At 26.3% G+C, this 25,938-nt stretch overlaps 1 protein-coding gene and 1 long non-coding RNA gene across 2 annotated transcripts; one reads left to right on the forward strand and one right to left on the reverse strand.

Annotated features, from left to right (window-relative positions):
* Positions 1-7,113: 7,113 nt before the first annotated feature.
* On the reverse strand, positions 7,114-7,754 carry LOC127287077 (uncharacterized). Its single transcript, XR_007843833.1, has 3 exons — positions 7,624-7,754; positions 7,273-7,513; positions 7,114-7,183 (listed from the first exon to the last, which is right to left on the reverse strand). It is a non-coding gene; the product is annotated as an uncharacterized LOC127287077 (long non-coding RNA).
* A 13,288-nt stretch (positions 7,755-21,042) lies between these two features.
* On the forward strand, positions 21,043-24,032 carry LOC127287085 (uncharacterized). The gene is made up of 3 exons (XM_051313819.1): positions 21,043-21,485; positions 22,949-23,051; positions 23,322-24,032. Exons 1-3 carry the CDS (start codon positions 21,156-21,158, stop codon positions 23,660-23,662), a joined length of 774 nt encoding a protein of 257 aa, XP_051169776.1. The 5' UTR covers positions 21,043-21,155; the 3' UTR covers positions 23,663-24,032.
* The last annotated feature ends 1,906 nt before the right edge of the window (positions 24,033-25,938 follow it).

The raw sequence follows: 25,938 nt of genomic DNA on the forward strand, positions 1-25,938 counted from the left end.
TCAAGTCATTGTTATCTGCTTTTTTAATTATAATTAGAAATTCTTTGTGTGTGTTTATTATTACCTATTCTCATTTAATTGTTATAATTATCGATTTATCGATTAGGCTCAAATTTTTTTCATCGTTTTGTACCCTCCAAAAAAGAGTTTCATGATTTTTTTCAAATTTTTTCATCAAGCCGTTCACGTTTTAATTTTTCAAAATTAGAGAATTTTAATTATTTTTCATTTTTGAATGCTCATATAATTTTTTTTAAAAATGCATCAATTTTAAAAGTTTTTTTTTCAAAATTTTTTAATTTTTGTGTTTTATTTTAAAGATTGTTATTTCAAGTACTGATTTGTAATTACCATTGTTTTTAACAGCTAATTTATATTATTATTAAAAAATTCATTTGATTGAACAATAAAATATAGTTGAACATCAAAATAATTTATTTATTTGAGGAAAGATTAGGAAAAAACAATAAATAATGGACAAATAATGAATAAAAATAACATTAATTTAAAAAATAAAATTTAAGGTAAGAATAAAAAAAAAAAAATTTTTTTTTACGCAAAATCTGTTCGTTTTCTTTCCATGAATCAAGGTGAAATTTAATTTGCCAACATTTTATAGTAAGTGCTCTTTGCTCACCTTGTTTGTATATAATTGAAGGTGCAGGAATTCGATAGTATAATGGAATGAAGAAATAATGTTTTATCAGAAGACGATGTGTCAGCTTAGAATGATTAAAGAAGGGAAGTTGTAAAAGAGGAACAGATCAGCTAATGAGGAAAGTATGTCAGTGACCTGTCCCAAAACGACCATCATCAAAACATCTGCCTATATGTCCACACATATTTTCTATTTATTTCCCCCTCATATACATTGAGTCAATTAGTTGCTGTTGCTCATCAAGTTTATAAATTTTTCATGAAAAAAAAAAAAACAAAAAAACATTTTTGTCATTTATTATCGATTTGCAAAATAATAAATACTAATAAAGAAATAAGTTAATTATGATAAATTTTAAAAAATTTAAAGAATTTATCTATTTGCTATATAAATTAAAAAGAACAAGTGAAACTAAATAGTTAAGAAAATGACAAGAATAATTAATTGTCCATTTTAAATTTAGAGATAAATTAAAAATCAAGGGAGATAATTTTTTTTAATTTTTATAAAAAAGATCAGATAATTGAAATCATCAATAATTCTTTAGTGAGAGGAGGAAGGGAGGGGATTCATCTCGATTCCAAGATAAAAGAGAAGGAGAGAGAGATTTCTCTCGTGGTTATATATATATAGTCAATGCGAGTAGATTGGTCGAAAGGAAATTTGAGACTATGTAAAAGATTTCTTTGATAAAGTAGCTATATATATATAAAGTGGGAGAGGTGAAGAAAGAGAAAGATTTTCATGCGGACGTCTATCTGCTGTCCTACTCCGCGTGTACTCTCTCCTTTTTATTATAGCTTCAGGATGAAGCATATAGTAGGGAAAAGACCGAGACCCAGTGACACACATTCCACCATACACTTCCTTTTTTACGTTTCGAATATCATAAAATGAGAAGGTGCCACCATGCAACAGCGCAGACGACGATGTGGCTTGCTTCTGCGTACACACGCGTGCGGATAAGCAATTTTCATTTGCGACAAATTGCCGCACAAATTCTTTCTCAAATTGTCCGCTATATTTAAAAAAAAAAACAACAAATTTTTCGCGTAAATTATTTCTTATTTCATTCTTTGAAAAAGAAAATTCTTTTTCTCAATTAAAATTAATTGCATTTTATAAGTTGTAATTAAAATCTTATTCTGAATTTTATAATAAACACTTCTGCAAAAAGTAAAATTGAAAAAAAAATTTATTTTTAAATTTAATTTATTAAAAAAAAATGTATTTACTTTACTATAATAGATCGATAATTACAAGGAACATGTAAAAAACAAAAGATTATCACCAACAAAAGCTTCATATTTTTAAAATTGAAAACACAATTTTATAAATCAATAATATTGAAAAATTAATTTTATCGAAAAAAAAATAAATTATAAAACATAATCCAATCTGCAAAATTTTTCTAATAAGCATATTATTTTTTTTTTGTAATTTAAATTAAGTAAGAATTTTTGACATATTTCAAATATTAAAGATAATTTATCTCCAATTAATATCTTTATTTTTTTTGTTAATTTTGATTGTTATTAATATTAACTATTAATCAATTTTTCTTCAAATTTATCAGAAACTTATTTCTCAAGAATTTGTTTTTGTTACACCCAGATACATTAATTTTTAATCGAAATAAATATCTAATTATTTGAATTAAATAAAAATAAATTTATCTCAAGACAATATAAATAACTAAATAACAAATAAATATTTAAATAAAACTTTCAGAAAAATTTATTTCTCTCTGGGTACAGGAGAAAAATTTTATATAAAAAACTTTTTTATTCATTTCAAAATCAGAGAAAAATAATTTCGTATATTTAATTAAACAACTTGATCATTTATTTTTAATTACATACACGCAAAAAAAATTTATTTGATTCAAATACTCAATTAGGGGAGACCGGGGCTGTTTGACGCAGGAGTTGCTTGGCGCACTTGAGTTTATTCAAAAATGTTAAGTTTAATTAATTTTTCTCTTTATTCAAATTAAAGTACTTGATGAACTGTAAGTTTGTACAAAATTTCATTAATATTCATTAATTATTGTGGAGTATAGATTAAAATAACTGATTTTGGCACTCCAAAGTAATTTTTTAACCTCTTCATTTTTTTGTTATATCTCTTTAAAAAATTAATTTTAGAAGAGGTCAAATATCAAGTTTTGAGCTCTATACATTTGTTATTAAGAAACAAAAAAATTTTTTTGATTTATATTAACAGTTTTTATAAAAAATTAATAAATATTTCAAAAGTACATTCGGGGTTAAGTGGCGCGGTTATCTGAAAATTTCGTTAAATATTAATAAAATGAAGTTGATTATATGAAATTTACACATTAATACGCACCAATAACAATCCTTTTCAAAAAATTTAACTGAATAATGGGTTTTCGCAAATATTCACAGCGTAATTATCAAAAAATACATACAGTTTTTGAAAATTTTACAATTTCATAGAAAATGCTTTTAATTTAAATGAAATTTTCTAATTTTTAAAATAATTTTATTGTAAAATTACAGTACAAGACTTATTTCGTTAATTCTTATATTGTTTAAATTTTAAATCATATAATTTAATTAACCCCTTCGCAGTCCAGTTAAAAATCGCTGGTGGGCCTAAAACGGTCCGAAAAAAAAGTTTCCAAAAAAATATGACTTCATCATATTTAAGGTTTTTGTGGTCGCTGAATTCGAATTTGAGGTCAGTTTTTCAAAATTCAAAATGGCGGATCCAATATGGCGGACAAATTTTTAAAAAATCAATCCAATTTGCCTGAAATTTGTTACTCGGGGGTTTTTGGGGTCGCTAAATTCAAATTTGAGGTCAATTTTTCAAAATTCAAAATGGCGGATCCAATATGGCGGACAAATTTTTAAAAAATCAAACCGATTTGCCTGAAATTTGTTACTCAGGGGTTTTTGTGGTCGATAAATTCAAATTTGAGGTCAGTTTTTCAAAATTCAAAATGGCGGATCCAATATGGCGGACAAATTTTAAAAAAAATTTTTTAAAAATTTGTCCGCCATATTGGATCCGCTATTTTGAATTTCAAAAAACCGACCTCAAATTCGAATTCAGCGATCCCAAAAACCCCCGAGTAACAAATTTCAGACAAATCGGATTGATTTTTTAAAAATTTGTCCGCCATATTGGATCCGCCATTTTGAATTTTGAAAAACTGACCTCAAATTCGAATTCAGCGACTACGAAAACCCCCGAGTAACAATTTGTGGTCAAAACGCATTAATTTTTAAATTATCCGCCATATTGGATCCGCCATTTTGAATTTTGAAAAACCGACCTCAGATTCGTAATCAGAGACCCCGAAAACCCCTGAGCAACGAGTTTCATGTAAATCTGATAAATTTTAAGTTTTTATGGTCGCCATTTTGGGTCCGCCATTTTGTTTTTTTGAAATCTGACTTCAAATTTGGATTCAGCGACCCCAAAAACCCCCGAGTAACAAATTTCAGGCGAATCAAATTAAATTTAGTATTATTTTTTTGCGATGGCCATATATGGCCACTTGCACAAAGGTGGCACGACTTTTTCTGGCCACATATGGGCCCTGGACTGTCAAGGGGTTAATTTCAATCCTGCGCCATGCAACCCCGGATAGTGTGCAGCTTTGCACAGCTTCAAATAAAGTGGTATAAAAAGAAAAGTATTAAATATATTGTAACTTTCTTTTTTTTTAAATTAAAGCTAAAATGTTACAAGTTTTCCATACAATAATTATTTAAAAAAGGCAAAAAAAAGTGAGTTACACAACAAAGAGTAAAAAGTGCGCCAAGTAACCCCGGTCTCCCCTACTTGACTATTATCAAATAAATATTTACTTGAACCAAATAATTTTTATTTGAATTAAATAAATTATATTTGAACCAATAATTTCTAAATTTGAAACAAATACCATTTTATTGACTCAAATAATAATAATTTATTACAAATAAATATTTATTTGATAATATTCGCAAGTTATTGAGTAGTTGAATCAAAAAATTTTTTTTTTTCAGTGTAGATATAATTTAATATTACATAATAAATAAGTAATTATATTTTTGATAAATATACATATATTTTTTTGGTAAGTTAAATATGTAACGTAATTTGTATAATTAAATTACGGTTTCATAATTATTATAATTTCTTGTTAATAGAAGAAACTATTAAAAAAAATTAAGTTAGTTTGGTGTTAAAATAATGAAATAATCTTAAGATTTTTTTGTCAATATTGTTGATAATAATAATAATAATAATAATAATAATTATTATTATTATTATTATTTTTATGAAAATTTTTTTGAAAAACAACAAAGAAATCGCATTAAGAAAATCTTTATATTCATTATTTGTCAGTTTCTTTGAATATATGTGACAAGAGAAAGACTACAAATAGTAAAGGTGGGTTGCCTAACATCAGGCGATTTGTGATGAAATTGTTTCATTTTGTCTTTCTTCGTTTTAAATGAAAGAGTAAATGACTATTTTTGTTATAAAAAAAAAATAGAATTTACAAATAAACTCCTTGTCATATATTTTAAATAATCTAATATATTTTTTAATTGATGTAATAAACTAGAAATTTATGAAAGATGAAAAAAATATAAATAATTGACAATCTAGAAAACTTACAAATGTTAAGAGAATAAATAAATACATTTCTATAAAAAGAAATAATTTTTTTTTTAATATTAGAATGTGTTTTTTGTTTTTAATAAAACCGTTTATTTATTTGTTCAAAAGATCATATGAGACAGATTCAATTTTTTCCTCAGTTAAAGATTTGTTATATTATAATTTATTAATCAATTATTCATATTTTGGAGATTAATTTTTTATTTAAAGAAAACAATTTTTTTTTTTCAGAAACGATTGAGGACATTTTTTTTATTAAAAGAAATTCAATTTTTATTTAAAAAAAATTAATTTTCTTAGCAAAGTGTAATACTCACTATATTTAAGTAGAAAAAATGCAGTTTAGTCAGGCAAAATTAATATTTTCAATTCGTGTCTATTCAAATTTCAGTGCAATAAAGTGTTAACTCAGAAAATTGGTTTATATGGTGTCTATTGAAAATTTCGTGCAATATAGTTCTTATTCAATTGTTTGTGCAATATAGTGATAGTTCAAGTTGAGGGTAAAAAAATGTTTATATTTAATCGTCAATTTAATATAAAGCTTACATTAAAATAAATTTTTATTTTATTATTGAAACTGTTTAAAAAACATATTATTATAATTACATGAATTTCTAAAATTAAATGAATAATATAAGATCCTTTTTAGAAAATATGTTTATAAAAAATTGATTAGGTAATACAAAAAATTGATTTAAAAATAAATATGAGATGATTTAAAATTTAAAACAATAAATTAATCTTATTGCTCTATTTTATTCATTAAACGTTATTGACAAAAATAAAATTACTATTTTTATTTTTACACTATTAATTTATATGAATTTATTTAAGTTTTTCATTAAATTTTTATTATTTATTCATTTTTAAATTAAGAATTATATTTAATTTTTTAATTGACGATTTATTCAAAAGAATTAATTTTTTAATCATTTTAAGGTTAAAAATACTTTATAATTTCATTTCTACAATTTTTAACATAAATTTTTGTGTTATGTGCATTACATTACATATTATATTTCTGTACATTTTTCATTCGTAAACTTATAAAAAATATATATAAATTATTTAAATAAGCTTTATATTGAATTGACGATTAAATGTAAACATTTTATTACCCTCAACTTGAACTATCACTATATTGAACAAACAATTGAATAAGAACTATATTGCACGAAATTTTCAATAGACACTATATAACCCAATTTTCTGAGTAAACACTTTATTGCACTAAAATTTGAATAAACACATTATCATTAGGAGACGTCGAATTATAAGCAAAGTTAATACGAAAAATAACAAGAATTTGTTCTTAAACAATATTTATTTATTCAATTTTTAGTTTAAACGTTAATATTCGAATCGTTAATGCGAACGATAAAAAAATTTTTTATATCTTTTGTTTTATTATTTGCACGGCGCCGTAGGGTCTATAACGGCTTAAAAGAAACACGAAGACGAAAACGATGAAAATAAAGTGACAAAAAGTCCTTAACTTTCATTTGGCCTAATTGAAACAATAATGAAAATAAAAGTTGCACTACTTTCTAGACTTATATAATGAACGTCTATAGATGATAGCATAAAAATATATATATATATATATATATACCACTTATTTATAATTCACATCATTTTATGCAAAACACAAAAATATTTTTTATTTATTTATTATTGTTAAATAAATAATAGTAATAATAATTCTAGTGAAAAATCAAAAAATGGATTTTTTTTACTAATAAAGAAATTAATCGACTTAATTTTTTAACACCTATCTTCACGACAGGACCGAGGGTGGATAAAAGGGCTCCCAAGAAGGGTTGACGGGTTTTTAGTGGGTATCTAAAAGGTATCTGTATAGAGATTTCCCAATAGTCCCTAAAAAAAAAAAATTGTTAAATAATGAACTTAATTATTATTTTAGATTTTAATTCAGAATAAAATTAGGTATTAAAATTAAATCATACTTGATTATTTATTTATATCACACTGATTCGGGCACACATCACATAGCAAAAAGAAAAGGAAGAAAAAGAAGAAGAAGAATCTTTTTCTATGTTTGCGAGAATGGGACCCGTTACATTCCACACTTATTACAATCCTGGGCGGAAATTTGAATTTCAAATCGGACACTGGCTACTCTCAGAGTCACATATGATTTTTCTGGTCGTGTGAGGTGTCGCCTATGTATGTATCTATATGATCTCACTGAAAATATTCATCCACATTTCGATATATAGTAATCGACTGTGTCATCAAGAATTCATCACATGATCCGTGTTCTTAAATTTTATATATAAAGATATTTTACAACTTACGCTCTGCTCATTGAATAATGAAACGATTTTCTACTTTGGATGAAAACTTATCAGGCCATTTAAATGCATTAAAAAGTAGGGATTTTTATTGTCCATTCTCTCTTTAAGTATCGGTGAAATTTCTAATTTACACATATTTGACATTTTGTGTCAAGACGCATGAAATTATTTTCACTTCTTTCATTTATTTCTTGTTTTCTTCCTTTGTTTTTTTTATAATTAATTTTCTTTCTTATTTCATCTTTTTTTTAGTATGACAATTATTTTATTTTTCTTTCTTTTTTCAGTAATTCGATTCTTTTATTTCTTCTTTCTTCATTTAGAAAAAAATCTCAATTCCTTGATAAAGGTATAATAATAAAATGTTTAAATTATTTTTCTTTATTTGTTTTATTATATTATTTTCTTTTCGCTCTTTTTTTGATATAATTTAAAATTATAGAATAATATTAAAAATTTCTGTATGAAAATTAGGGCAGAATAGAATAAAACTGTATAAAATAAAAGTAAAAGTGAAATTTTAAAAAATTCAAAAAGGCACCTATAGAATTTAAATTGATCCTTCATGCAGGATGCATAAAGGATTTTTGAAACATCTTTTGAAGTTATATGGGAAAACATGATTTTTATTATTTCCGGTCTAAGTTTTCAGGATCAAAGGAAATGAAATGAAAATGACAAGGCAACAATCTTCAAGTTTACGCAAGGTCAGAGTAGAAAGTGGAATTCGCATCGACACAAGTAGCGCGATTGAAGGTCGTATCCGGAATATTTGAACCTGATATACATACACTATTTACCAGTTTTATTTAATTTATAATATATACTGAACGTATTTTGTATCCGCTTTGGTAATTTACTGACAGATATATAATTCACATAAAACGTTTAGAATCCAAGACACATGACCGCGGTCATTGAACAAAAGCTTTCGCAATGTCTAATAACAAGTTTTATTAAATATAAACCATTAATCACTATATAATAAGTTATGTTTAAATATTTATTTGTTTCAGATAAATTTTATTTGGTTCAAGAAAATTTTTTAAAAATGCATATATATGTCAATGTCAAATAAAAATATTAAAACAAAGGGTCATTCCATTATATTTTATCTGAAGTCGTTGCGGCTTCTTTTTAGAAAAATCTGATAATTTGTAATAATGATATTTAATATCCGTACAATTCATTTTTGGCAAATTTTTTATAAAATTATTTGTATTTGCTTTGGAATTTTAATTTTTAAGTTGAGGTGCACGGGAAAAAGGTTATTTTGACAGCTTTGGAAATTTAATCAAAAAACACAAAAATAATTTAGATAGAATAAATTTTTTGTTTGATATATATTCAAAATAGTTCAATTCTCGAGGCGAAATTTAAGCCCTAATTTACAAGGAGTAAAGTAGAGTTAAACAGACCCTCTTTAGCTTCCTCAACTAGTCGCAAATTTCCCTTTCTTCCACGTTTGGATTTAAAGTAGGGTCTAAAAATTGATTAAAATATTGAAAATTTTGAAATTGCTCTAATTCTATTAATTTTTTGAAAACGCTTCAAAATATGTTAATTCCAGTTTTTAAAGGGTAATTAAAGAAATATTGTGTGAAGAAAAAATTCATTTTGCTTTAATCAAAATAATTAAAAGAGTTTTTTTTTTGCATTTTTTTGTACTTTTTTAATCGAACTAGACCCTCTTTAGCTTCCTCAACCAGTCGCAAATTTACCTTTCTTCCACGTTTGGATTCAAAGGAGGGCCTACGGGAGTCTACAAGATCGTAAAGAGGGCCTATTTAGGTTCTAAGGGAAGCTAAAGAGGATTCAAATTTCGCCTCGGGTTTACTTATTTTTTTTATGGTTTTATTCATTTTTGAAAATCAGCTTCGAAAAACGAAATTGAAGGTTAAAATGCAAGTGGTTCTGCGATGACTGAAGTTGGCTGTCTTGATATCGATGTATTTGATTAAATTCAAATTTTAGTTTGCAAATAAGATTTGAACATTAAAATTCATAATAATTCTTTAAAAATATTATTTATAAGATTTATTTAAATCATTAAAGAAAATATAATATTAAAAATTGCTTAGTAAATAAAATTTTGATTTTTATTATTTTTTACATCATTGGGAAATCTTATGAATGACATTTAAAATTAAATAATTACTTCAAAGTAAATTTTATTTAAAAAATTTATTGGGAGTTAATTGTGAGGAGCAATTAATAGTAATTGTCATATATTAAATACTAAAGTATAACTCCCAATAAATTTTTTAAATAAAATTTACTTTGAAGTAATTATTTAATTTTAAATGTCATTCATAAGATTTCCCAATGATGTAAAAAATAATAAAAATCAAAATTTTATTTACTAAGCAATTTTTAATATTATATTTTCTTTAATGATTTAAATAAATCTTATAAATAATATTTTTAAAGAATTATTATGAATTTTAATGTTCAAATCTTATTTGCAAACTTAAATTTGAATTTAATCAAATACATCGATATCAAGACAGCCAACTTCTGTCATCACAGAACCACTTGCATTTTAACCTTCAATTTCGTTTTTCGAAGCTGATTTTCAAAAATGAATAAAACCATAAAATAGCTCGAAATCCATCGCCAAAATTTGACAGAATGGAAAAAAAGGTCTAACTTAAATATTAAGACAAAAATTGGATTTTTTTATTTTGCACCTGAGGAGATACAAGTGTTCAAAATCACCGAAAATCCTGGAAAGTTCAACATTCAAAGTAAAATTTTTCCTATTTCTACTACATAATATTAAAAAGTCAGCGCATCATATGAAACTACATTGAAAGTACTTAATATTAAGCTGTAATAATTTTTTAAATATTTATTAACTTTCTAGAAAAATGTAATAAAAATATGGTGAATTTTGGCATTTGACAGGCAAGTTTAAAAATCAATTTTCATATAATATTTTGGACTTTTTAACATAGAAATCAATTAATATAAGTAAATTGGACTATTTTGAATATATATCAAACAAAAAATTTATTCTATCTAAATTATTTTTGTGTTTTTTGATTAAATTTCCAAAGCTGTCAAAATAACCTTTTTTCCGTGCACCTCAACTTAAAAATTAAAATTCAAAAGCAAATACAAATAATTTTATAAAAAATTTGCCAAAAATGAATTGTACGGATATTAAATATCATTATTACAAACTATCAGATTTTTCTAAAAATAAGCCGCAACGACTTCAGATGAAATATAATGGAATGACCCCAAATAAATAATTTATTAGCTTTGAGAAAGGAATTTTTATTTAATTTAAGAAAATTATATTATAGATACGAATCAAAAATTTCTCTTGGTGCAAATGAATAAAAATAAAACTTTTTTTGATTGGACATCTTGTGATAGTAGAATATATTATATATTTGACAAAATAGATATTCAAAATAAACTAGTGTGAAAAATTTCATTCCACTAAAGGTCAAAAATTATGGATAGAACGTGTATTGTTTTAAAATTTTTAGTTTTTATTAAAATCAGTTCTAATTTGTTACGCTATATTTTTCTGGTATTTAATAAAAGGCATCCTAACGCAGAATTTTATCTTTGCATACAAAATTTCATTGAGAGAATTTTTTTTCATTTGAATTAACCCCTTCACTGTTAGAAAAAAATTTGATGTCCCAAAATGTCCAACAAATTCTGGTCGACAAATTTTTATGAAACTTAGTATATAAGGGTTTTCTGGATCTCTAAATTCAAATATGACCTCAAAAAAAAAAAAATAATTAAAAATGGCTGATCCAAAACAGTCGCAATTTTTTTTAAATTCATGCGGAATTTCATGAAACTTGTAATGAATGTATAATGATCAAATAAGTGTTGGATTAGCTCGCCAGATCAGGGTTCGTTTTTAAGCAACGATATTACATTAAAATTACAGACACATTTCGAAAAATAAAGTTTATTAACAAAAAGACATAACCTAAAAATTACATATTAACAACGCAATTACAATAAAATGTATGATATGAAACAATTTTACAAATACGACGAGAACAATTTAAATACAAAACGAATAATCAAAAATACGGATTACATTACTCTACGTTACGTTACGTTCCTTAGGCCGGAGGAACGAAAGCGACGACGAACAACTGCGCCAGGGGGTTACATATACGAAAAACGGGAACGCAAAAATGCAGTAAAACTGCTTCGTTATCTACAACGGGTAATACCTCGTTGAGACGAGAGAAATACTCTCATTGGATACATCGGATTAATGCTCCTTACTACACTAAAACCCCGACTTACGCAACCCCGTTTTACGCGAATTCGGAGATACGTGTTTTTTTATGGCCGCGCGAATTAACTCGTAATTAATTAATAAATAATTTATTATTGTTTTTTACGTTGTTTTTATTCATAAAAATGTAAATAGTTTTATTACTTGATATTTTATTAAACATATTTCTTATAAATTCTAAATTATTGTATTTATTTTATATGAAAACTTAAACCCCGATTTACACGAATTCGACTTACACGGCCGTCGCACGGTCTTACCTATCGCGTAAGTCCTGGGTATTACTGTACTGGGCTACTGGGAAATGCCCCAGTGTGAGCAGCTTATATAGGCGATCGGTGGACAGGACGCTTGCGAGAGCTCGACAATATAGCTCGCGCGGCGCGATCGGGTACTACATCGCTCATTACAATCGGTAACTTTTTTTATCGACATAGGGTTAATTATTTAATACAAATATTTACCCGCGAATTTTCAAAAAATTCTTTACAAACTTAGAATATAAAGGTTATATTATAACATCAAGTTCCATTTAAATTCCTTAAAATTTTAAAAATTCCCTAGAAGCACGTAATATATTCTCAATATCAAGGTAATATTACACGTGAGATTCGTAATATAACGCTGTAATATTACAGTAATCTTACAGTGATCTTAAAATGTCCGCCTCAATGTAATATTACCGGGAATCCCGAGGCGAAATTTGAATCCTCTTTAGCTTCCCTTAGAACCTGAATAGGCCCTCTTTACGATCTTGTAGACTCCCGTAGACCCTCCTTTGAATCCAAACGTGGAAGAAAGGTAAATTTGCGACTGGTTGAGGAAGCTAAAGAGGGTCTAGTTCGATTAAAAAAGTACAAAAAAATGCAAAAAAAAACTCTTTTAATTATTTTGATTAAAGCAAAATGAATTTTTTCTTCACACAATATTTCTTTAATTACCCTTTAAAAACTGGAATTAACCCGAGGCGAAATTTAAGCCCTAATTTACAAGGAGTAAAGTAGGGTTAAACAGGCCCTCTTTAGCTTCCTCAACTAGTCGCAAATTTCCCTTTCTTCCACGTTTGGATTTAAAGTAGGGTCTAAAAATTGATTAAAATATTGAAAATTTTGAAATTGCTCTAATTCTATTAATTTTTTGAAAATGGTTCAAAATATGTTAATTCCAGTTTTTAAAGGGTAATTAAAGAAATATTGTGTGAAGAAAAAATTCATTTTGCTTTAATCAAAATAATTAAAAGAGTTTTTTTTTACATTTTTTTGTACTTTTTTAATCGAACTAGACCCCCTTTAGCTTCCTCAACCAGTCGCAAATTTACCTTTCTTCCACGTTTGGATTCAAAGAAGGGCCTACGGGAGTCTACAAGATCGTAAAGAGGGCCTATTTAGGTTCTAAGGGAAGCTAAAGAGGATTCAAATTTCGCCTCGGGAACATATTTTGAAGCGTTTTAAAAAAATTAATAGAATTAGAGCAATTTCAAAATTTTCAATATTTTAATCAATTTTCAGACCCTACTTTAAATCCAAACGTGAAAGAAAGGGAAATTTGCGACTAGTTGAGGAAGCTAAAGAGGGTCTGTTTAACTCTACTTTACTCCTTGTAAATTAGGGCTTAAATTTCGCCTCGGGATATTACTGTAATATTAACGGTAATATTACAGCAATATTAACAGTAATATTACAGACTGATTTGAGATATTCAGAAAGCATAAAAAACGTAAATATATTATAAGTCAATTTGGCTTGTTGGTAAAACTCTGGACTCGTGTGCTTTGAGTTCGGGGTTCGATTCCCTGGATGGGTAGATTTTTTTCGTAAAGAAATGTTCCCATAATATTATTATAATATTCTCTTGTAATATTACCTTAATATTCTCTTGTAATATTACCTTAATATTACGGTACAATATTACTGTAATATTACCTTAATATTAGCGCGTAATATTACAGTGACATTACCGGTAATATTACCTTGAGGCGGACATTTTAAGATCACTGTAAGATTACTGTAATATTACAACGTTATATTACGAATCTTACATGTAATATTACCTTGATATTGAGGTTATATTACGTGCTTCTTGGGTTATGTATACTCTTTTGAATCCGCCATTTTTAATTTTTTAATTTGAAGGTCAAATTCGAATTTAGCACCCTCGAAAATCCCCTTATACCAAGTTTAATTAAAATTCATTAAAACTTTAAAAATTATGTTGGCCATTTTGGATCCGACATTTTTAATTTTTTAATTTGAAGATCAAATTTGAATTCAGTACCTTCGAAAACCCTTATACACCTAATGTGGATTAAATTAAAAAAAAATTTTTCGTGAATTGTACTTGTTTTTCAATTGTTATATTACTTAAAAGTTAATAATAATAAATAAGTCTTTAATTATTACTTAGCCAAATATCATTGATATTTTTAGAGTGCGATAATTACACGGAGAAAAATGGTATTGTGGTGCAAACAATTTTTGAATTGTTGTTAGTAGATTTGTTGATATTACAATTCGAAATGTTAATACTACAATTCGGATTGTTGTCAATACAAAAGTATGTTGTTTTAACAACAATACGAATTTTTTGTTGTCAGTTTTGTTCAGTTTGCAATTCTGTATAGTTGCAGAAGCAACATAACCTCACCTTAAAAAATACAAAATGTATATTAAATATTATTTAACGACAAATTTCAACTCAAAATAATTCTTTGGTTTCAGGTCATAGAATTTGATTCAGAAGCTGCATGTTCCACAGATTTTAATGCAAATGAAACTGGTGATATGACCTATACGGAAATCTACTATCGATTATTTTAGAAGCGAAGAAACTGAACAAATCAAAGCTTTATTAATAAAACAAATTGTATTGCCGATTTAACAATTTAGTTTCGTTATTTCAACTGTTTCATAACAATTTTCTTTGTTCATCAAACACGAACAATCCAAATAGTTTTTATAACAATCCCATTTCAACAATTTTTTTTGTTCCCAAAAACAAATAGAATTGCTGGTTCTATATTGACAATCTGGAATTGTTGTGTGGACTTAATTTTTAGTAACCACAACAATTCTTTTTTCTCCGTGTATATAAAAGAATTTATTTTACAAAATTTTTCTCAGATTTATTTGAACCAAATAAAATTGATTTGAAACCATAAGGTTGCGATTTGTGAAAGGAACCCTGAAAAAAAGAAAGAAGTAAAAACAGAGGAGCATTTATAATTATTTACTCTCTCTAAATTTGAATTAGTAAAAATTTTAACTAATTTAAATTTGATAGATTAAAGAAGAAAAATTGTCGAATAAAATACAATGAAATTAAAAAGTAAGAATAATTGAAAAAAGAAAAAGACTGAAAAATTGAGAAAGTAAGAAAAAATAATTCATTAAAATCATATGAAGATAGAAAGGAATAATAATTATAAAAATGAAAGAAATTAAAATATGATAAAATAAATTAAAACACTTATTCATTGTTTTTTTAACCCAACCCACACAGCACCCAAAATTCCCTGAAACTTGACAGAGCCTCACACGGCAAGGTTAGGAAACTTCAGTGGCAATGGTTCATAAAAGTTTGTGTCGATGTTTAAATGTCCACATGAAAAGAATATTTACACGAAACTTTTAGGAAATATTACACTATAAATATTCACGTGCAATGTTTAGTCAATGTTGTGTCACCTATACTTATTATATTAGTAAATGAAATTTTTATAACTAGTCGAAAATGTAATTTTAATATTGATATAACATTGACTGAACATTGCACGTGAATATTAATGTGTAATATTTCCTCAAAGTTTCGTGTGAATATTCTTTTCATGTGGACATTTAAACATCGACACAATAACTTGTATGAACCTTGCCACTAAAGTTTCCTAACTTCGCCATGTGAGGTTCTGTCAAGTTTCAGGGAATTTTAGGTGCTGTGTGAGAAAAAATGTTCAATTCTGTTATTTCATAAATATAGAAATAAAAAAAAGACCATAAAAAGTATTCCTCGAAGAAGTAACACCTTCTATGTAATATCTTGTTAAACCATCTCTTGAATTTATAACATGACGATATTAATCACTGTATTTCGTTTTCTCTAGTAAAGTTAGTACTCAGTTTCACTTGCGATGATATGGAACGAATGTGAACGTGAGAGCAGAATAAATAAACAGTCTAAAGCAAAGATTTTCTTCTTTTTTTTGACTTTTTAATGTTTTGTTAATGACATAAAAATTTGCGCGCGATTTACTTCCTTTTTTGTCACAGTGAGTCATCATCGCAAAGAATATTATAATTATCTTTTATTCTTTTGTTTAAAAATTTTTTTTTCTTGTCCTACATTTTCAAACATTCTTTGTGTATATATCAATATAATCATAATTTTTCTACTGTTAATTTTATGTTCCATTTTAGAGAGAGTATTACTTTTGATGATCATGATTATAATGATGATCAATAAATTGTTGCAGAAGTTTTTCAGGTTCACTATTTGCTTCACTGTTTTTTTTTTTTTTTTTTTGTTCATTGTGAAAGTGATTCTTACTACAAAGAACTGTATACAAGTCTTCAGGATCAAGGATAAATAAGTTCACTCGGGAGATGATAAATCTTCACTTTCATTTTAAGAGTCAAATGTATATAGTCAGAGAGATCCGTGAATGAAAAAGACGATTTCTTTGATTCAATTGAAACAATTTTAATTGTAACGAATTATAATTTTTACAATGCCTTAAAATTAATATAAAAAATTACTCAATAATAAATATATAATTGATTATTTATTTTTTAATTAATATTTATTAATAATTATTATTATTATAATTAATAATCTTATTAAATTATTAATTTATCAATTAATTATTTAGTACATTCTATAACGATAATAATGGGTATGTTTGTAAAATTTATAAAAACAATATGAAATTTAGAAATATCTGAAAATGTATATTAATTTATATGGAAATTTGATAGAAATGATGGAATGGAAGCATCTGGAATTCGATTGAGGAGATATATAGCTGCGCTAATGAATTGTGTAAGTGTAGTAAAAATTGTAAGACCTAATTCATCTTTAATTAAATACTTAGAGAGCAAAAAGAAAGTTTAACTTCTTCAGTCACTAATATGGTATTGAGGCTGTGAAAAATGTCGGTGAGCGAGTTGCTAAATGTTGCCTTTAAATGACACGACTTACTTTTCAATAAAAATGTGTATGTTCCACTTTGTCTCACCTAATACATCAATTGATTACATTGACATGTCTATACGTAAGAGAAAAAACAACCACCTAATTCCTATTCATTGCATTAAAAAAAGAAAAATTATTATTGGTCCTGATTTTTCTGTATAAGCTAATGTTTTTTTTTGTTTGTTTTGAAGATTGTAAAATTTTTTTGATGGAAGAAATTTAATTGTCATAGGCAGAAAATTAGATTTTCCATTAAAAATTTAACATTAAGTAAATGCAGACATTTTATTGACGTGATATTTTTGGAAGTTGAAAAATACAGTTTAGTCAGACAAACTGACAGAGAAGTTTACAAATAGTTGTTTTGACTGTGCAATAATTTTAAGTCTTTATTTCAAGTAGAAAAAATACAGTTTAGTCAGACACATTTATTTCATCAATTTATTACTCTTCTTAAAAAAAGAATTTTAATTTGGTCCACTGAAAAAAAATTTATTTCAAATAATTGGTTATTTGACTATATTGTCAAATAAATATTTATTTGCTTATTAAATATAATTATTATTTGAGATGATATTTGTTTCAAATACATAAATTATTGGTCCAAATAAAGTTTATTTAATTCAAATAAAAATTATTTTGTTCAAGTAAATATTTATTAAATTATTCATTATTCATTATAAATGAAAATTCAGCGTTTTAGGAATTCTATGAAATAACAATTTATACTAATCAAAATTTGGATAAATTAAGATTCGGTAAATTGGATATTCTATTCACTATTGTCAAATAAATATTTATTTAAATTAAATAAAATTTATTTGAACCAATAATTTCTGTATTCGAAACAAATGCAATTTAATTGACTCAAATAATAAAAATTATTTAATACAAATAAATATTTATTTCGTGAAAAAATTTATTTTTTTAGTCAGATAAAATGTACTCTCTAAATTTAAATTAGTAAAAATGTTTACTAATTTGAATTTGTGACTCACTTATTGCTTCCGGATTAATAAAATTTAACTAATTCTAAAGCATAAAGTTAGTCACTAATTTAAATTAGTAAACATTTTTACTAATTCAGATTTAGAGAGTAGGTAAAAATTTTTTTTAAATAGATAAAGCAGTTTATGTCGTTAAATATATATTTCTCAAGTAGAAAAAGTGTAGTTCAGTTAGACAAAATTAATTTGTCAGTAGAATAAATCCTCTGTAAATAAAAAAATTTACTTCCTAAGTAGAAAAAGTACAATTTAGTTAGACAAAATATTTTTAAGTAGATGAGATTGTTTCACGTTATTCTCCTGTTTCTATTGTTTTGGGATTGTTTCTATTTCTTAGAGTAGAAATTTTTTTTTTTAAATTTGTTATGGAAAGGCATTTTCTTCTAAGTAGAAAAAGTTAATTTGGCAATAAAATAGTCACTCTCTAAATTTGAATCAGTGAAAAAGTCACTGACATCAAATCAGTTGTTAAATTTCAGCTATTTAGAGCAAAATTTAGAGACTAAATAAATAGCCAAATAAATTTAAATCATGATGACAACATTTATTTCTAATTTTAAGTAGAAAAGAACAGTTTAGTCAGACAATATAATTTTTATTTAAATAGAGTAAGTTTGGGGTATACATGGCCGTACTTAAATCATCCCTTTTTCCATTAACTTTTAAAATTATATTTCTTAACTTTATAAAACTCTTCTTCCATCTAATTATTTAGCTTCATTATTTAATTCTCTATCTTTACTCAAAAAAATCTCAAAGGCCACGATTTGTTCATTCTTGTATAATTTTTTGTTATAAAGCGATATATCGAAGCCATTATTTCATAGAAGTGGTACATCAAAGAGAGATAAAAGTTTCTTTAGAAAAAGATAATTGCGCATGAATGGACGCGAATCTTGTGGTGTTTCTTTTTCTCACTTTCGGATGTTCCTCGAAGTATATAATATCTTTCGCCATTTGCACGCAGACATTGTAGTTCAGTTTGAACTCATAAACTTTCATTCAAACGTCGCAGACGAAAACCAGAGAACTTTCACTTGTATATAATGTTTTGGTATGCGATGAAGCTCGTACTCCGGCGTGAGAACAGTGGAAATTATTGTCCTAACTTTGAAAGTGAGAGTCGTACACGTTTAGAATATATGTGTGCTTTTTCAAACAAAAAGCTTTAAAAATTAAAGGCTTTTTTTTCAAATAAATTTCCAAAATATTGAAAAATAATTTATAAAATTAATATAAACAATAAATTTCAATTATTTATATATTTTAACAATATTATTTATAATGTTTTATTAGTTTTTTTTCTCGATAAAATAATAATTATAACAGTTTTCTTTGTTAAGTGACACGATTTTTTTTTCTAAAATTTTCAAAATAATTTATGATTATTCCGAAATTGGGAAGAAGTTTTATACAGTTACTGGAGATGGTATTTAGGACATTCCCGGTCTCAAATTTCATTTACATACATTAGAATTCAGTTCCATTCTGTAAACGTAAAAGTATAACTTTACAACCATATATATAATTCCAAAATTTTTTATTTTCAAACAGGAATAATTTAAAAGTTACTGTAATTTAAAAATCGTGTTCCTCAATTTTCCACAGATTTATATATTTTTTATGGATGCAACAAAAACTTAATTAATAATTATAATAAATTGTCTATTTCTACTAAATCTTTTATTATTTTTACTTAACTAATTAAAAAATAACTTCCGTTTTCTTTATTGTATGCTTTTAAAAAAAAAAAAAAAGTCTGTGTAATCGAAAATTAACACAAATGAATATTCAAAAACGAAAGTTCATTATCAATTTGGAGACGATTCTTAAATATTTGAAAAATTCTCAGCTGAAACGTTTTTCCCACACACCCAAAAAAAAAAAAAATCTTTTACGTTTGTTAAAAAAAAGGTGTGAAAAAAAGCCATGAAAGTGAAAGTGTGAAAGTTCTCAAAAAGGAAGACCAAAAGCTTTCACTATTTAATTATTTGAATGTATTCTTCAAAATTTTTTTTATTTAAATTTATTAATTATTTTTTGTCTTCAAATAAATATAAATAAGAATTTTTGTTAAGATAATTTTTGAAAATTTCCTTTTACAGGACAAATAGTCTTCGTTAAGTTGTCTTCTTTAGACATATTAATTTTTTATTCCATTTATTTAAAGTCGAATCTTAAATCTAATATATGAAAAATAAATAGAATTTTCAAAGAAAAAATCCAAATTTTATTCTAAAACAATTTAGAACAGAAAAGAAAATTGATCGACCTATGACATGAAATTTAATATAAAATAATTTATGTAAAATTTTCTTCATATTCCATCAGTTTTTTTTTTCATCGACAATATTCTAAAATATTCAAAAGTCATAAAATTGTGTGACCTAAAAATCTACTTTCGCCTATATCTTCTTCTCTAGAATTAAAAAAAAAAAAGAAAAAAAAAAACCAGTTAAACTCCCTTAATATTGAAATGAGTCTTTGGCTCTCAATTTCGTTGAGCACCGTAATGTTTACTTATTCATGAATGAAAGCCGTGTCAATTAATCGCCGCCTCCTTATAATATCACCCAAAGTTTCATGGTATGAGAGAGAGAGAAAAAAAACTCCTACTTCCTAGACTCGAAGGCACATTCTTAACATGTATCCCTCTTTTTTTTTTTCTTTTTTTTTTTTAACACAACCATATACCGATTGGCTATTGGGTCGCAGGTCACAGACAAACTTTTTCTTCCCACTTTTATCATCAGGTTTCAGCCATTGGGCGAATACTTTCTTACCTGTGTGTATCACGCCTCAAAGACGTCATATACCCACATGCGGAAGACACACACACACACACACGCACACGCTCGCAGGCAAATAACGAAAAAACTAACGGTGGGGGCCACCAATACTTCATGGGGTAGGGGAACCGCCAAATATAAGGTAAAGAGCCTTTTCGATGGACCATATACCAAATTTCACTACATCAGAGATTGCCTTTTAGTGGCTCCTCTGAAAAAAAAAATTATATTATTTAAAACACCTGTGCGTGACTTTTACTCGTCTTCAGAATGAAGTTGTTTGCTTTCGTGTGTCTCACAACCGTCGTGGTGCTGGCCTCCGGTCAAAGCATCGACGAATGCCTAAATCAAGATAGTATATCATGCATTCAAAAAAGTATTTATCGAAAAGCTAAGGAATTCTTTGACAAGGACAGTTTCGAGATTGTTAGCGGTGTCACATTGGTCAAAGCCAAGGACGACAGATCGTCAAGATCAAATAAGGAAGTCCTCTATGATCAGGAGATCGATACAGCCAATAATGTTGCCGAGAGACAAAATGCCCTTGAAAATTACGTTGGGGATGGTATCAGCGACTTCTTTGCCGGACGCAGCCTCAAAGTAAGATTTTTTATTTTCAAATTTTTTTTTTTTTTTTTTTACTTCAATGGTTTGTTTCTTTAGTTAGTTTATTAAAATTATTTTTTTGTCATTGTTTAATTATTAATTTTTTCGAAAAGAAATTTTTTACTGGCTTTCTTCATTCGTTTTCTTCTTTAGCTAGTTTTACTAATTTAGTAACTAACTTGGCTTATTATTAAATAGTTAACTTAGTTTTTTCCTTAGATAGTTCATTAAGTTACTTTATTAATTTGTTTATTTATTTACTTAAATAACTTCTTTCTTCAGTTTTCTAATTAACTTAGTTTTTATTTTTTTAACTTCTTTTTTTATAGCAAGTTCTTTTAGTTACTTAATTAGCTTATTTTTTTATCTACTTCAGTAACTTCTTTTTTCAGTTACTTAATTAACTTGTTTTTTAAATTACTTCAGTAATTTACTTCTTTTGTTCCTTCTTCAATTACTTCAATATTTGACTTTTTTTTAGCTATTTTTTCCATCTATTTTAATTTTTTGATATATTGTTTTAATTAATTATATTAATTTAGTTTATTAACTTCGTTGTTTCATTTACATTATTAATTTTCTTCTTTTATTTACTTCATTAAATTATTTCGTCGATTTATTTCAGTAGCTTATTCCGTTGATTCACTTTTTTGATTTGACTTCATTTTCTTTAATTCTTCAATTTACTTTACTAACTTATTTTCTTAGTTTTTTACTTACTTCATTAATTTCTTTCTTCAGTCACTTATTTAATTTATTTTTGGACGTTCGATTTCTTATTTTTCCGATTTACTTCGTTAACTTATCTCTTTTTTATTTACTTCATTAACTTATTTCTTCGATTTCATTCATAAACACATTTTTTCGATTTTTCTAATTCATTTATTTATTTAATTTACTTAATTAACAATAGTTTTTTTAATTTAACTTCATTAACTTACTCGTTAGATTAATTTAATTAGTATCTTCATTTTAATTTATTCATTAACTTCCCTGCTTTTTTCTTTGTTAATTGGTTTCCTCAATTATATTCTTATTATAATTTTATCAATTTCTTTTTATTTTATTCATTTTCTTCATTATTGATCTTAATTGATTTTACTTCACCAGTTTACTTCCAAATAATCAATTTTGCAATTTACTTCATTTATGTTATTTATTGTCCTATCTTACCAATTAATTACTTTTATTTAAGTACTTAATAAGTTAAGTTTAAGTTTTGTTCAATAACTTATTTTTTTTAACTTGTAATTTAATTCCCTAATTTACTTTTGTGTAAAAATAAACTTTTTAGCACACAAATGGATCAAGGAATTTACATTTATATTTAATTACTAATTTAATAAATAAGTCAATAAATACATAAATAAATGATGAAATAAATAATGTAATATAAAAGAAAGATAAATGCTAATTTAAAAAAAAAAAAACTTACCATCAATTTTCTCTCATTGCAGATCAACTTTGCACCAGCAATTGAAAAGATTGGCGAATCTGCACGTGCTATTTCGGAATCTGTTCCCACCGAAGTCCGTCAAGCCGTCAACGAAGTTGTTGAAGGTAAAAAAACACACTTGCATAGATGAAGTAATAATGAACTTTTTCATAATTTTTATTATATAAATCGTAATACTAATAAAATCAAATGATATATATATATATATATATATATATACTGAGATTTTTGCCAAAAATGTAATTAACATTAATTAATGTATGTAGAGTATGAGGCTTCTATAAATTTATTATGTTAATTACATTTTCAAGATTTCTTTATTACGATAATATATCAACGATGAAATATATTTAATATACTTCGTGACTTTGCAGGACGTGGAAAAAAGAAGATCCTGAAGCACATTTTACCTTTGTTGGTGGCTGCTAAAGTGAAAATGGGTGCCCTCGCTGTTTTGGCCTACTTTGCCATTGCCCTCATCGCCAAGAAGGCAATCTTCGCCTCCCTCATTGCCATTGCAATTTCTGCATTTTTGAAAATGAAATCCTTCTTCCAAGGAAAAGGTGGTGTCGGCATCACTGGCTACAATAACGGATGGAATTCAGCATCAAGCAGCGCATGGTCTGGTCCATCGGTATCATCAGGAGGTTGGCAATCAGGTGCATCATCCGGTTGGGATGCTGGTGCAGCACAATCATTCTCTGGATACCATTAAAGACAAAAAAAAAAAAAACCCTACACTTATTTCTAGTTACAAAACAAAAATCACGTGATTGATTTTTTGTTCCATTTTTAATTTATTCAAAATTAGGAGATGAAGAAAAAAAAAACATCATTCATCATATGAAATCTCGAGAATTTTTCTCGACAATGTATTTATTTAATTTATATTTATAGATAAAGAGAGTAATGTTGCATTTAGATTGCTGAATGCAATGAAACATGTAAATAATTTACTTAATCACATGTATATTCTTTGCACGCGATTCATGTTCGATTAATATTACAAACGATAATGTATATGCGGACATGTGTAAAGTAGACTTGTCAATAAGTCAATGAATAAAAACAAAATAGAGAGGCTAGTCGATACTTTTGTTTTCAATATTGGTTCGACGATAAGGCTTTTCTCCGAATTCTCATTGGATCACAATTTTTGGTTGTTGTCCATTTTTTTATTTGATGTGAAAAAAAATTGTAGTAATTCTTTTTCTCGTAAAAAAAGAATTATCTGCTTTTTGTACTCGCTAAAAAAAAAAAAAATTCTCATCCGTTCTTCTTCCGAAATTGTGTTCAAATAAAGATATTTATTACAAAAAAAAAATCACTCTTCTTTTGAGTTTCATCATTATGTTATTGACATTGAAATAATTTTTTAAAATGATACTAATAATAACACTATTAAACAAAGTGGTAGTAGTACTAATAATAAAGATAATACTAATGATACTTGGAAAAAAAAAACAGGAAGCAAAATCTTCATTCTTCTTCTTTTAATTAATCGGACAGCGAGGTAATAAAATAAGTAAACAAGCCTCAAGTTTCAAGGGATATGAAAAATTGAAGAAGATTTCAGGCATCTCGAAATGAGCCCAATCATCTTAAGGCGCAACTCTTTTGAAAAGTAGAAAGTTGACCATTCGAAAATATTCTGACCCCGCGGGACAACTTTCGAAGTTCCAATTCTTTTCGGTGGCTGAAAAGGATGAAACAGGCTTTCAATTTATTTTACGAGCATCATTAAAAAGGGAGGGGTCGTTGATATTTTTTTTTTTTTGTTTTTTTTTTTAACATCATCGAAGCTCATCAATGCGGGAAGTGAATTTTCAGAAATTATCTTTAACGTCAAAACTTTCACACTTTCCCCTATAGCTCATGATATATATATATATACAATATTTGAGCTCTGGCAATCGAGTTCCCACAACGGATAAATCGAGGTCAAGGTTTGGAATTCACTTCAAAAGGAAGTGAATATATTTTATGTACATATATTTTAGTTGTCAAATTTTACCCACATAATGATTGAATTTTTATTTATAATGCAGAACATCGTTAACCGAAATTTTATTTGTCTCATGATGATGATAATGATAATAATGATGAGGAGAAAGGGAGGTCCGGAAGGAGAAATCAGCTTGCTTTCCAAGACTTCCAGGAACTGGCATTAAAATATATTTTCGTGTTGGTCAAAAATTTCTCAAGAATATATATATATAAAACCTGATTGGAATGTTTTTTTCAATTTTTTTTTTTTTTTTTAAGAAAGATGAGAAAGAAACGGGATATATTTGAGAATAGTTGAAAAATGGAAATTGATGCTCGAAGGGAAAGTGCACTTTTAGTGCATCCGCATGTGTGTGTATGCATTATAACGTTCTTAGCGGAGATCCCCCTGAGGTCGAGAAGCCGAGTTGCCTGTCCATCAAGTTTAAATCGGGCCAAGTACCTGGGCTCCTTGACCTCCAGGCGGATTGGAGATTCGCTTTTGCAGGTTCGATGTAGACCACCCGTGGGCTTCTTTTTATTTTAATAAATTCAATCCTTCCTCGATTTATGTCCATGTCGATTACTTTCTTTATCCTTCGTTTTATCAATTTTTTTTTTCACTTGAAATATTATCATATACATTGAAAATTAAAAAATTCCGAAGAAGGTGGTCCATTGTCAATAACGAAAAATTTTAAGCATTTAAAAAAATGTCAAATACAATTTTAATTTTCAATTACCATTTTTATATTATTTTAATTAATAAATTCAACTTCAAAGAAATAAAAAAATCGCATTTTTTATTTATAGGTAAATAAATAAAACAAATAATTTTTTCTAATAATTTACAGTAATAATAAAAAAAATGATTTTTTTTAAAAAATTTTTTCAAAGCGGAAAAATTGAATTTAAAAATAAAATTGGATATAAAATTTAAACGAACATAAAAACATTGAATGAACATAAAGAGAACGTAAATAAAATGAAATGAAGGTATATAAA

This window comes from Leptopilina boulardi, unplaced genomic scaffold (assembly GCF_019393585.1).
Source record: "Leptopilina boulardi isolate dan_hultmark-lab unplaced genomic scaffold, ZJU_Lbou_2.1 LbouV2_367, whole genome shotgun sequence".
Taxonomy (NCBI): domain Eukaryota; kingdom Metazoa; phylum Arthropoda; class Insecta; order Hymenoptera; family Figitidae; genus Leptopilina; species Leptopilina boulardi.

Bases quoted from the DNA above. Each gene is read 5' to 3' on its own strand.
- LOC127287085 (XM_051313819.1), top strand. From the start codon at position 21,156: ATGAAGTTGTTTGCTTTCGTGTGTCTCACAACCGTCGTGGTGCTGGCC. The intron at 21,486-22,948 runs GTAAGATTTTTT...CTCTCATTGCAG, and splicing joins TTGCCGGACGCAGCCTCAAA to ATCAACTTTGCACCAGCAAT. The intron at 23,052-23,321 runs GTAAAAAAACAC...GTGACTTTGCAG, and splicing joins CGTCAACGAAGTTGTTGAAG to GACGTGGAAAAAAGAAGATC.